Consider the following 11,579-nt stretch of genomic DNA (forward strand, 5'->3'; position numbering starts at 1 on the left):
TAGGTCACCGTGTTGGAGAAGACTCTTGAGAGTCCCTTGGACTGCAATAAGATCCAACCAGTCCATTCTAAAGGAGATCAGCCCTGGGTGTTGTTTGGAAAGAATGATGCTAAAGCTAACTCCAGTACTTTAGCCACCTCATGCGAAGAGTTGACTCACTGGAAAAGACTCTGAGGCTGGGAGGGATTGGGGGCAGGAGGAAAAGGGGACGACAGAGGATGAGATGGCTGGATGGCATCACCTACTCGATGGACGTGAGTTTGAGTGAACTCCAGGAGTTGGTGATGGACAGGGAGGCCTGGCGTGCTGCGATTCATGGGGTCGCAAAGAGTCGGACAGGACTGAGTGACTGAACTGAACTGAAATGAACTGGCTGAGCAGAAGGTGATGCTGGGTTCGGAACCAGCTGAGGAAATGCGAGGGTCCGACTTCCTCTTTGCCCTTTTAACAGGTTTGGGTCAAGGACAGGAATGGTTTGGAGATGAAGCTGACTGTGCTCCAATCGGGCAGAACTGCGCAGCCGGCGACCGCGCGGGGCCAATCCTTCCTCACAGTGCTCTAGATTGACGGGGCCCGTCGCCAAGGAGCTCCGGCGGGAGGCCGAGTCACGGGGGGCGGAGTCAGGGCACTAACCCGGAACGGCTTGGGACGCGCTTTCCATTGTGAGGCCGGACCCGGGCGGGCCCTCAGCCAGAACGGCAGCGTTCTCCGGGCCAACGGGCGAGCCTCGTTAGACGAGCGGCGGCCGCGGCAGCCAATGGCGTAGAGGCAGGGGCGGGCCGAGTCCGTGGGCGGGGAATTGATAAAGCATCTCTGTTTGCCACCCCGCCCCACACACACCCGAGGCGACGGCGGGGTGGCGCTTCCCGGCCTGCAGGTGAGCGGCGGTTCCGCGAAAGAGGCTGTGAGGGTGGCGGCCTCTCCGCGGACGGTAGGTGCCAGCGGGGCGGCGTCAGGCCGCGGTCACCCCGCCGCTGGCTTTGGACCCGGCTGCGCGGCGTCGCGGACCACAACGCTCAGGAGAGATAGCATTCGCCGCTGCAGCCTGACCTAGGAGGGTGGGGAGGGCCCAGGCCTCTGGAGCAAGGCTGGGAAAGTTTCCAGGCCCCTGTCAGGGCTCTGATTTGCGGAGCGAGCACTCTCTTCCAGGTTGCCCTATATCCTGTCAGGTGCAGCCGTGGCGGTGGCCGAGTCTGCGGCGCGCCCCCTCCTCCTGGATGACCTCCTGGGAACTCAGCCTTCCTGGATTCTCCCAAGGGGCTGTTCCAAAGGGAGAGGATGGGAGTGAAAGGTACTTTATTAATGTGATAACAGGAGACCCTTAAGTAAACTTTAGTCATTTACCTACCACGAGTTACAGGCAGGGAGTTGAATGTCCTTTAAGAATATAGTGGGGACAGTAGTGCCCGGTGTTGGTGGGAGGTGGGAAGCCCACTTCAAAGAGGGTTGGGGGAAGTTTGTAGATTTTGTGATGTTTTTCTTCTTGAACAATCTAATGAATTTACCTAAAAAAAATTTTTGGACCCAGAATTTATGCTCGATTTTCCTTAGACCTCTTAATTCTGTCTTATCATACAGTATTTAGGAACTTCATTCTCAAGTGTTAGTCCTTGGAAAAAAATTGCCCAGGTGTAATACGCCTTTGGTGGTACATCTTCACAAGGATTATGCAAGTGAACTACTTACACCTATTTCCACCCAATAAAGAATGATTGTGAAATGGGATTTCAGGAAAATGGCTGTTCTCTGAGATTGGGTGTGGAAGAACTATGAATTTTTAGAGGTTGCAACTACTAAATTCCCTCTTGTAAAGATACGAAAGACAACCAATATAAAAGGGATGATATTTGACATCTAAAATGGCTTTTAAAAATATTTTGTGAAGTATTTAGCCCCAGCACCAAGAATATGTGCCTGGCACATAGTAGGAGCTTGATATATTTGAGTAAAATTATTGAGTAATGGATGATGAAAACCCAAACCGTTAAATGAGTACAAAAATGTAAAGGAGAAGAGAGAAAAAAATTCCTGGAAACATAGCTTAGTTTCTATTGATGCAAGCATAGCTACCAAATATCAACTCAAGGTTGCTTTGATTTGGATACTATCTTACATTAATCAGAAGGTGTCAAAGATTTTCACACAATTAAGCCATGACTGACTGGAAGTCTAAGATACATTTTGATATCAATTTCAGTCAGGAAGAAAATGTGTGTTAAAGTGCAAATGCCTTTTGTCAAGAGTTCCTTAGTGGTCTAGTGGATAGGGTCTGTGCTTTCATTGCTGTGGCTCAGAATTCCCTGGTTGGGAAATTCCGACAAGCCATTCCTGTCAGCCAGAAATTAAAAAAAAAAAAAAGTGCATTTTATCAGTGAACTAGTTCCATCACTTTGGTATAGAACAAAGGGTTAGGGACATAGGTCAAAGACAAAGGGATACCACTTTTGTAGGGTAGAGATACGGAGTTGCAAATTGTTGGGGGGGTGGTGCACAGAATATGCGAATAATAGAAACTGCTGCCCAAATTTTAAGAATGTATTGACTCAGGCATAGTTTTAAGAGGATTGTTATTTCTATCATTACAAAATTGATCTCACATTCTAAGAGCAGCAATATCTGATTACAGATTTTTGTCTAAATTAAGATTCTGTGGGCAACTGCAATCATTGTTTACTATGCACTTGTATTTTGTATGTTATAGTTTGTGTAACAGTGCTTCCATATAAAAGGCATATTGCTTGAATTTCAAAAAAATATGAATTTTCATATATATTTGCCTCTTGCAGTAAGTTTCTTAGCAAAGAGTAGGGCCTTTCAAGCCAACCTGACGTTTGTCCCCAACCTAGTTATTTAACTTTGATTCCTGATACTTCTGCCATGTATTACTGTCCCTCCAAATCAAATGCCAATTCCTTCTGACAACTTTCCTTGGTCCAACCAAAGATTACGCCTTCAGAACACCCAGGATATTTTGTTAGTATTTCTCTTTGTGCACTTTTCTTACATTCACATTATTCATCGAGTAAAGAAGTATTCATTTACTGTGTCCAGACTGTACCAGGAAGTAGATAATAGCTAATATTTGTTAAGGGCTTATTATATCTTAGATATTATACCTTTTTGTTTGGGTTGTCTCATTTACTCCTCAAAATATTGTAGTATTCTATTATTTTTCCCATTTATAAATTAAGAAATAAGTTTAAAAGGTTAAGTAATGTATTCAGATCATAGAGCTTCTAAGTAGTGGAATTAATATACAAGCCTTGGTAGTCTCTATTCAAAACTTTCTGTTTATAGTCTCCATTATAAGTTTTTCATGTAAATTTTATGCATATATGTTTTAAAAGATTATAGATTATTTGTTAGAAATAGTATATTCGTCTTTGATCCATTATTGCTTCTAATGTAAAGTAAGTGATTATAACAGCCTGATAGTGGAAGCATGTGGCTAGGCCAACAAACAGCTATATGACTGAGATAAGTGACCATATATGTGATCTCTAGAGCTGGTGAATGATGGTGGACAGAGTGAGTGAACTTGTAGAGCATAGCATGTTCTGTCTAGAAATGTTCTTAGGTTGAAAACTGAGCTTCTGTGAATATGTATACAACATAGACATACATACATATTCCTTTTCTGATTTTGTTGGCTTGTATTAACATACTAATAATGTTGTGCTAAGCCATATTCATACTCTAATTGGGTATTATATTCCATTATGTGGCTGTACTGCAGTTTATTCATATAATCCCTTATTGAATATTTATATTTTTACCATACTTCTACCTTTTAAATATGACAGTGCTTTTAAATGGTTCAAAAAGCCATTTAAGTATCTGAAACATTCTGTATCTTTTGGAAACAAAAAGTCAGCCTTAATTTGATATGGAATTTGATGTAACTTTAGCAATCTTTTCTATTTTTAAGGACATCTGACCTGCTGATTCTGTTTTTAAAATATATTTTTAATATCTGCTCCTCATTGGTTCATACTGCCTAAGTAGTTCTTCATAGCCTATTTATTTAAAATATTCTTTTCAGAATTTTGTATAACTTGTTAACTGTTATGTTCTTTAGTATAGTTATAGGGTGGGTAATTTAAGGTCTTCACTTAATTTCATAAACTGCTTTTTGCCTGTATTGACTTGGGCTGCCTTTTTCTTTTAAATATATACTTTGCCCATAGCAGTGTGTTTTGCTAGCTTACCTTACTTGAGTTATTGTCTGTTTCATTTTCTGCTCTTTCCCCTCCCCCAATCACTTTTTTATTTTATGTTGTATTTTTACCTCCTATTAGGGACAGTGTTATGTATTGAAGATACTGCCTTTGGAGCAGGTGGGGTACCATCTTCTAGATCCCCATAAGGGTGGAGCAAATGGTAGAGGAAGGAGGAAATGAAGTTTGCACTAATTCTTTGAAATGTGATGCAATGGCCCTATAGGTACTAAAGAGAAGTATATTGGGGCTGGTTTAATGATGTGCAAATGATGTGTAAATCAGTTTTCTTCAGTTCCTTTTTTATGTTGCTTATAAATATAGTGAAGAAAGAAAGCATTAGTCTTTCAGTTGTGTCCAACTCTGCAACCCCATGAACTGTAGCCACGTTCCTCTGTCCTTGGAATTCTTCAGGCAAGAATACTGGAGTGGGTTGACAGTCCCTTCTCCAAGGGATCTTCCTGACCCAGGGATTGAACCCAGGTCTCTTGCATTGTGGGTAGATTCTTTAAGGTCTGAGCCATCAGGGAAGCCCCATAAACATAGTATTTCTTGATTATTCTTCAGTTGCCTCTAGAGAAAAGTAGTATACCAGTCCAGCTCAACTAAGAACTTGAATTACATAAAGAATGTTAGGTCAGTGTTAATTAAATGAGATCCTCTAAAATTACACGGCTTCTAGAATGTTCACTAAACTGTTGTAGGATCAGATGTTAAAACATGACATTTTCTTATTTTTTATTAGGTAATATTTGAAATATGGAAAAATTATGTAGCTTTAAGTATACTAGTAAACAAGGTCCTTGACCACTGAAAAGAAAAACATACTAGTTTGTAACATTTGTCCATTTCTGTGTTGTAAATACTGCCATCTTGGCCAGTTTCTAGTTCCCAACATGACATTACTGAATATGGAGTTGGGAAGTGTACAATGACCTTCACCAGCTCATATCAGCAGGCTCCAATGTACTCCTAATGTTATAAAGCATAGTAATAAAGACCAACAGACTTACCACTTGACCTATGAACTAGAACAATACCAATATTATTGTGGCCTTTCTCTTCCTTTAGAGATTTGCCTTTCATGCAATAATAGTGAACTTAACTTACTGTGTACCAGGAACTATTCTTCATATTTTACTAAATCCTTTAATTCTTATGGTATTTCTATGAAGTAATAATATTATTTTACAAATGGAATTGCATATAGGGAAATTAAAATAACTAAGGCACAAAACTAGGAAGTTGTGGAGCCGGGATTCCAACCAGGCATCTGACTGCACAACTTGTGCTTATATGCATTACACTGTGCCTTGAAATGTGTGCATGCTCAGTCGTGTCCAACTCTTTGCAACCCTATGGACTGTAACTTGCCAGGCTCTTTTGTCCATGGGATTCTTCAGGCATAAATACTGGAGCGGATTGCCATTTCCTCCTCCAGGGGGTCATTGGCGAGCAGATTCTTTACCACTGAGCCACAGTCTGTTTTGATGCTTTTTTAATGTATGAATATGTTTGCTTATACTCTAGTGACAAGAGGCTTATATTTGACTATAATGGCAGTATTTGCCTAAGACAGGATCAAAAGTGCTACCACTGTTTGATTATACATTCTAATTTAGTGGATTTCAATTTTATTATTAAATGTCTCAAGTAATTGAAGTCTGCTTTAGAATAGTTTGCTGCAATCTTTTTTTTTTTTTTCCTGTTTTTGCCTGCTCTGCCCTTTTTGTGAGTGTATGAAATTGACAATAACTTTTTGAGGGTTTATTTTCTGCTCTTTTAAGTTTTTAGTTCTCTCTGGTCTTCATTTTAGCATCAAGGAGTAGTTCAGGAGATGGTTACTGTACATGAATGGTTAGGAACAAAAAGATGCATTGGTGAGCATTTTTTGGATGATGTTACTAGACACGCACAAGGTCAGTTGAATAAGTATTAGTGGAAACCTGAAAAAATGCATACAAGCAGTGAAATCTTAATAAAAAATATTTTTTTATTAGGGTTTAGAAATAAGGGATTTGCATCCACTTTTAAGCCCTGGAGAGAAGAGGTTTAACAGTGATAGAAAAGATTTGTGCATTTACTGATTAAATTTAGTTACCTTAATTACTATACTTGTGCTTCAGTAGAAAATACTATTTATATTGTCAATTACCAGAGAAATATTTTTCACTCTACTAATAAAAATTTTAAACTGGCAAATATTAAAGTTTTTCAGTGAAGAAACTGTGGTAGAGTGAAACATAACTGGTTGAAACTTTGGAGAGTTTTCTGGCTACATATAGAACTTTATCCAGACTTAATGATGGGACATGGAATTTAATGGATATTGGTATTTTTTTTTCTATTGGCAGTAAATGTTTATGATCCTACAATGATAGAGCAGGAAGGCACCTTAACAGCCTACCCTCTCATTTTGTAAAGGAGGGAAAAAAGAAGCTCCGTAGCAGTGATCAGTGAGTGAATTTGAAGTCACAAAACGTAGTTTGTGTGAATGTGTGCGTGCAAAGTCACTTCAGTCATGTCCAACTTTGTGACACTATGGACTGTAGCCCCCCAGACTTCTCTGTCCATGGGATTCTCCAGACAAGAATATTGGAATTGGTTGCCATTTCCTTCTCCAAGAGATCTTCCCAACCCAGGATTCAAACCCACATCTATCTCCTGCATGGGCAGGCAGATTCTTTACTACTGAGCCACCAGGGAAGCCCTTGTTCCTCTTTACATACTTTTAAAATCTCTTTACCAAGGAAAAGACCCATTCAGCATCTTTTCCAGTTTGTTTGTGTGCCTTCCCATAATGCAAAGGTTAGATAGCAGAATAACTACATTTACCAGCTATTGTATTGAGGATCTGAATGTGCTTTAGATTCCACCAAAGAGATACATTTGTATAAGACTTGAAATCAAAGTGTGTGAAAGAATCAGGTGTTTAAAGCGTTTGTTTACTGGTGTGGGTCAACACCATGGTTTTCATACTTTAGCATATATTAGGATCATTTTGAAGACATATTGAAACATATATTGCCAGATCTTGCCCCCAGAGTGCTCTATTCAAATGGTCTGGGGTGGGGCCTGAAAAGTTTACCTTTCTAACAAGTTTCAGGTACACCCTCTTTCAGTCTTACATTTTTTTGCTTTTTAACATCTAGTGGTCACTTTGGCAGGTTGACTCATTTATTCATTCAAAAGTGTTTATAATATGTATGCCTGCCATGTGCCAGGATCCCTGCTAGACTCTGGAGACATTATGGTGAGCAGAAATGTTGCTGTCTCCTGAAACTAACAGTGAAATGGGAAAGAGACACTCTTAGTTGTGTATTAGCACAAGTGTAACATTTAGGTGAGGAAAATGAGTAATTGTCAGGAGAGGATTCACTGAGGAGCAGATGTCTAATCTGCAAGCTGAAAGATGAGGAGGGATTAAGTAGGCCAAATAGGGAATAATCTATTTTCTAGTCAGAGGGAATAGTGTGTACAAAAACCCTGAAGAGAGAAAGAGATTGACAACAGTGGGTGACTTAAAGAAGGCCTTTGCAGTTAGAGTATAGAGGATGATTTGGGGAGAGCAAAAGTAGGGAGCAGATCAAGAGTGAATACTGGCACTAACTAACTAACTAACTGAATACTGGCAGTTAGTTAGGAACCTTTACAGCAGCCTAGGTGAGAGAAGATGGTAGCTTGGATTGCGGTAGTGCTGGCAGAGACAGAAAATGCAGTCAGTTTTGAGCCATATTAAGAGGGCGTTTGTTTGTTTGTTTTTAAATTATATAACTTATTGGGTTGAAGTATATTGCAAAAGTTGCAGGCTGATTGATTTTTACTTTTTTCTTTTTAGGCATCATCCAGCCTGCCTGTGCTACTAGATGAATGGAAAACTCTGATTTAAACAAAGTACTAACAAGGAATTGTCCTTGATTTTTGTACTTTGTAGAAAAATTCTTCCTCAAATTGTTTTCACATCTTTCCTTACTGTAAAAACTGCATTTAAGTTAGAAAATGAAGCAACTGAAGAGGAAAAGGAAAAGCAATTTCAGTGTACAAGAAACTCAGACCCTTTTGAAAGAAATTACGAAAAGGAAAGAAGTAATTTTTTCCAAGCAGCTCAATACAACAATTAATGTGATGAAGCGAATGGCCTGGGAGGAGATTGCACAGTGTGTGAATGCTGTAGGAGAAGGAGAACAGAGAACAGGGACAGAAGTGAAAAGAAGGTACCTTGACTGGCGAGCCCTTATGAAGAGAAAGAAGATGAAGGCAAACATTAAGCTAGTTGGTTCAGGGTTTCCCCTTCCCACATCTGATTTAGATGACTCTCTCACTGAAGAGATAGATGAAAAGATTGGATTCCGAAGTGATACAAATTTTGATTGGCAAAATGTGGCAGATTTCAGGGATGCAGGTGGATCCTTAACTGAGGTCAAGGTAGAAGAGGAAGAAAGAGATCCCCAGAGTCCTGAAGTAAGTATTAGCCTATGTGAACCCTCTTTTTATTTCTTCATTTCTGATATGAGAGTTTGTTATAGACCAAGAACAGTTAAGAAATTCCCAGATTTTCAAGCTAACTTAAAAATAGTACATAACAGAGTCATTCCATTTTTTACTATCTTACTGTCATTAATCTCTTCTCATCTCAATGTACTGTTTTAACTGTACATTATTAATGATGTCACACAATTGTAAATATTTTTCAAAATTCAAAATAAATGGTTTTGTGTGCTTAAATACAGAAAGCTTTAAAGAAATGCCTAGACAAATTAACAACCATGAATATAAATAAATGCTGAGAACTACTTTTCTCTTTTAGTTTGAGATTGAAGAGGAAGAAGAAATGTTGTCATCAGTCATACCAGATTCCAGGAGGGAAAATGAACTTCCTGATTTCCCCCACATTGATGAATTTTTTACTCTGAACTCAACACCATCTAGGTCTGCATATGATGAGCCCCATTTGCTTGTAAACATAGAGAAACAGAAATTAGAATTGGAAAAACGAAGGCTTGATATTGAGGCTGAAAGACTGCAGGTAGAGAAGGAACGCCTACAGATTGAGAAAGAGAGGCTGCGACATTTAGACATGGAGCATGAGCGACTTCAGCTGGAGAAGGAGCGGTTGCAGATTGAAAGAGAGAAGCTGAGGTTACAGATAGTCAACTCAGAGAAGCCATCTTTGGAAAGTGAACTTGGTCAAGGGGAAAAGTCCATACATCAACCACAGGATATAGAAACTGAGAAGTTAAAACTTGAGAGAGAACGCTTACAACTGGAAAAAGATAGGCTGCAGTTTTTGAAATTTGAATCAGAGAAGCTGCAGATTGAAAAGGAACGCTTACAAGTAGAGAAAGAGAGACTACGAATTCAGAAGGAAGGACACTTGCAGTGATTTATCTAGGTCTCCATTTATCAAATGTTTGTAAACCACAGGTTTAGGTTTAAAAATCATTGCAGGATTAGCTGTATTGTTGTTTTTTTCCCTGTTTAATATTAGTGTTTTTAGTAGGAAAAAGATGATTATTTGTGGATAATTATATGCTTAAGTCTTCTATGAAAACTATGTGCCCTAGCATAAACAATATAGCAGAAATTGTTGTACTATTTAAATTAGTAAAATTACACATAGTCTTGTATAGTCTATGGACTCAGAGTTTACAATTATGTATGTATAAAATTCTAGCTCAGTAGTTGTCAACTGGGGGTGACTTTGGCCCCTCAAAGACATTTAGCAATGTCTGGCAACATTTTTTGGTTGTCAGAATTGGAAAGTTGGGCACATTGCTACTGGCATATAGTAGATAGAGGCTAGGGATGCCTACATCCTGCAATGCACAGGACAGTTTCCACCCTCCCCCCTAAAAAGAATGATCAAACCCTAAATAGCAATATTGCTGAAGTTGAAGAACCCTGTCTTAGCCTGGCTGAGCACCTCTTTAGCTATGTTTCAGTTTCAGAATGTTGAAACCGCAGATATTTATGTGGGAATTACTTAAATGGCCCAAAACTTTATGAAACAGTACTGTATAGTATATTGACTGTAGGTATGATGATTATAGATGTTTTATTCCTTTGTTTCCATCTGTAGATAATGTGAGAGTCAGAAAAGAATATAGGCAACATCAGAGGTTATCTAAAGTGGGTTACTTTGCAAAGCAGTTCATTCATTTAGCCTTTGGTGCTTTAGAAACAGCACACATTTTTGTAAGCTTTATGCTTTCTTCTGTGACTCCATTGACTAAGCCAGTAGTTTAGATAAAAATTGTCATTTCAACCATGTATTGAAATCGTAATATACTTGGTTGAAGCTAGTAAGAATGTTACCAGTTTAAAAATGGTGCCAGTAGTCAATGAACTGGAACTCAGTAAGTGGTCATTTGATTTTTAAAATAGATAATAACTATTTGGAACTGGGAATGGGGGTGGGGGAGAATGTCCTCTGTATCCAATAGTAATGATGGTGATGAAATAATGATAGTAGTGGTGTATTATGAATTAGGGAAGCACTCTTGCACACTATCTGACCTAATCTGTAGAAAAAGTCTTGAGAGTAGTAGTATTCCTGAACCTGAGGCTTAGAGAATTCACACTTTGCGTAAATGACTGATTTCATATATCATGATGCATTTTGTCTTTGTTCTTCCCTGTGAAACAGAGTTTGTATCTTTAGTCAGTCGTTTTGGTATTTATTCTGAGACCCAGGGTTTACTTAATCTGGTGATTTGCCTTCAGTCTCCTAAACGTAATTTTTCCACTGTCCAGATGATTCTGATGCACACTAAAGTTGAGAATCACTGCATGAGATCATTTTGTATTTTCCCATTTCCAGTATATGTAGCCTTAGTAAGTCTATTCTATTGACAGATACTACCTTGATTCTAAATTGATTCTTGTTTATTTAAGAATGTCTTGAAACCATATGTAGCATTTGAGTATGGGTATATAAGGCAAAAATATACATTTTAGTTACCTTGAGTTTGGAATAGTGTTATTTTTGTATAATTGAAATAAATGCTTCTACCATAGAAATGAATTTGCTGATACTGTGTGAATATTTATCATTTCAAGTGATGCTCAATGCTGTGAGGGTTGAGGTTGTCAAGGCTGGAAGAGAGCTTTATCATGGTGAATGGGGGCAAGGGGCCTAATATTTGTGTTAGGGATTATGCTATATGCTTTTCATGCATTATTTTGTTTCTTAAAACAAGCCTTGAGTCATTTTAGCCCGACTTTTATAAGAAAGGAAACAGTACTTCATCAGTTTAATTAAAGAATACATTAAAAAGCGATATGCCAATACTGACCCAAAATTTTAGCATAAAAGCTCTAAGGAGAAAGAGTACTGAAAGTTTATAGATGTAGTTATAAGTA

The 11,579-nt window shown here is 38.7% G+C and overlaps 1 protein-coding gene across 3 annotated transcripts; it reads left to right on the top strand.

Annotated features, from left to right (window-relative positions):
- Nucleotides 1–831: 831 nt before the first annotated feature.
- MSANTD4 (Myb/SANT DNA binding domain containing 4 with coiled-coils) lies at nucleotides 832–11,241 on the top strand. 3 transcript variants are annotated; one of them, XM_005215726.5, is made up of 3 exons: nucleotides 832–1,291; nucleotides 8,056–8,678; nucleotides 9,025–11,241. In XM_005215726.5, the coding sequence occupies exons 2-3, from the start codon at nucleotides 8,217–8,219 to the stop codon at nucleotides 9,598–9,600; spliced, it is 1,038 nt and encodes a 345-aa protein (XP_005215783.1). In that variant the 5' UTR covers nucleotides 832–1,291; nucleotides 8,056–8,216; the 3' UTR covers nucleotides 9,601–11,241. The 3 variants fall into 3 exon arrangements, with proteins under 3 accessions (XP_005215783.1, XP_015330064.1, NP_001039543.1); XM_015474578.3 differs by having other exon boundaries at nucleotides 832–931; NM_001046078.2 differs by having other exon boundaries at nucleotides 833–877.
- Nucleotides 11,242–11,579: the final 338 nt, after the last annotated feature.

Source organism: Bos taurus, chromosome 15, assembly GCF_002263795.3.
Source record: "Bos taurus isolate L1 Dominette 01449 registration number 42190680 breed Hereford chromosome 15, ARS-UCD2.0, whole genome shotgun sequence".
Lineage (NCBI taxonomy): Eukaryota > Metazoa > Chordata > Mammalia > Artiodactyla > Bovidae > Bos > Bos taurus.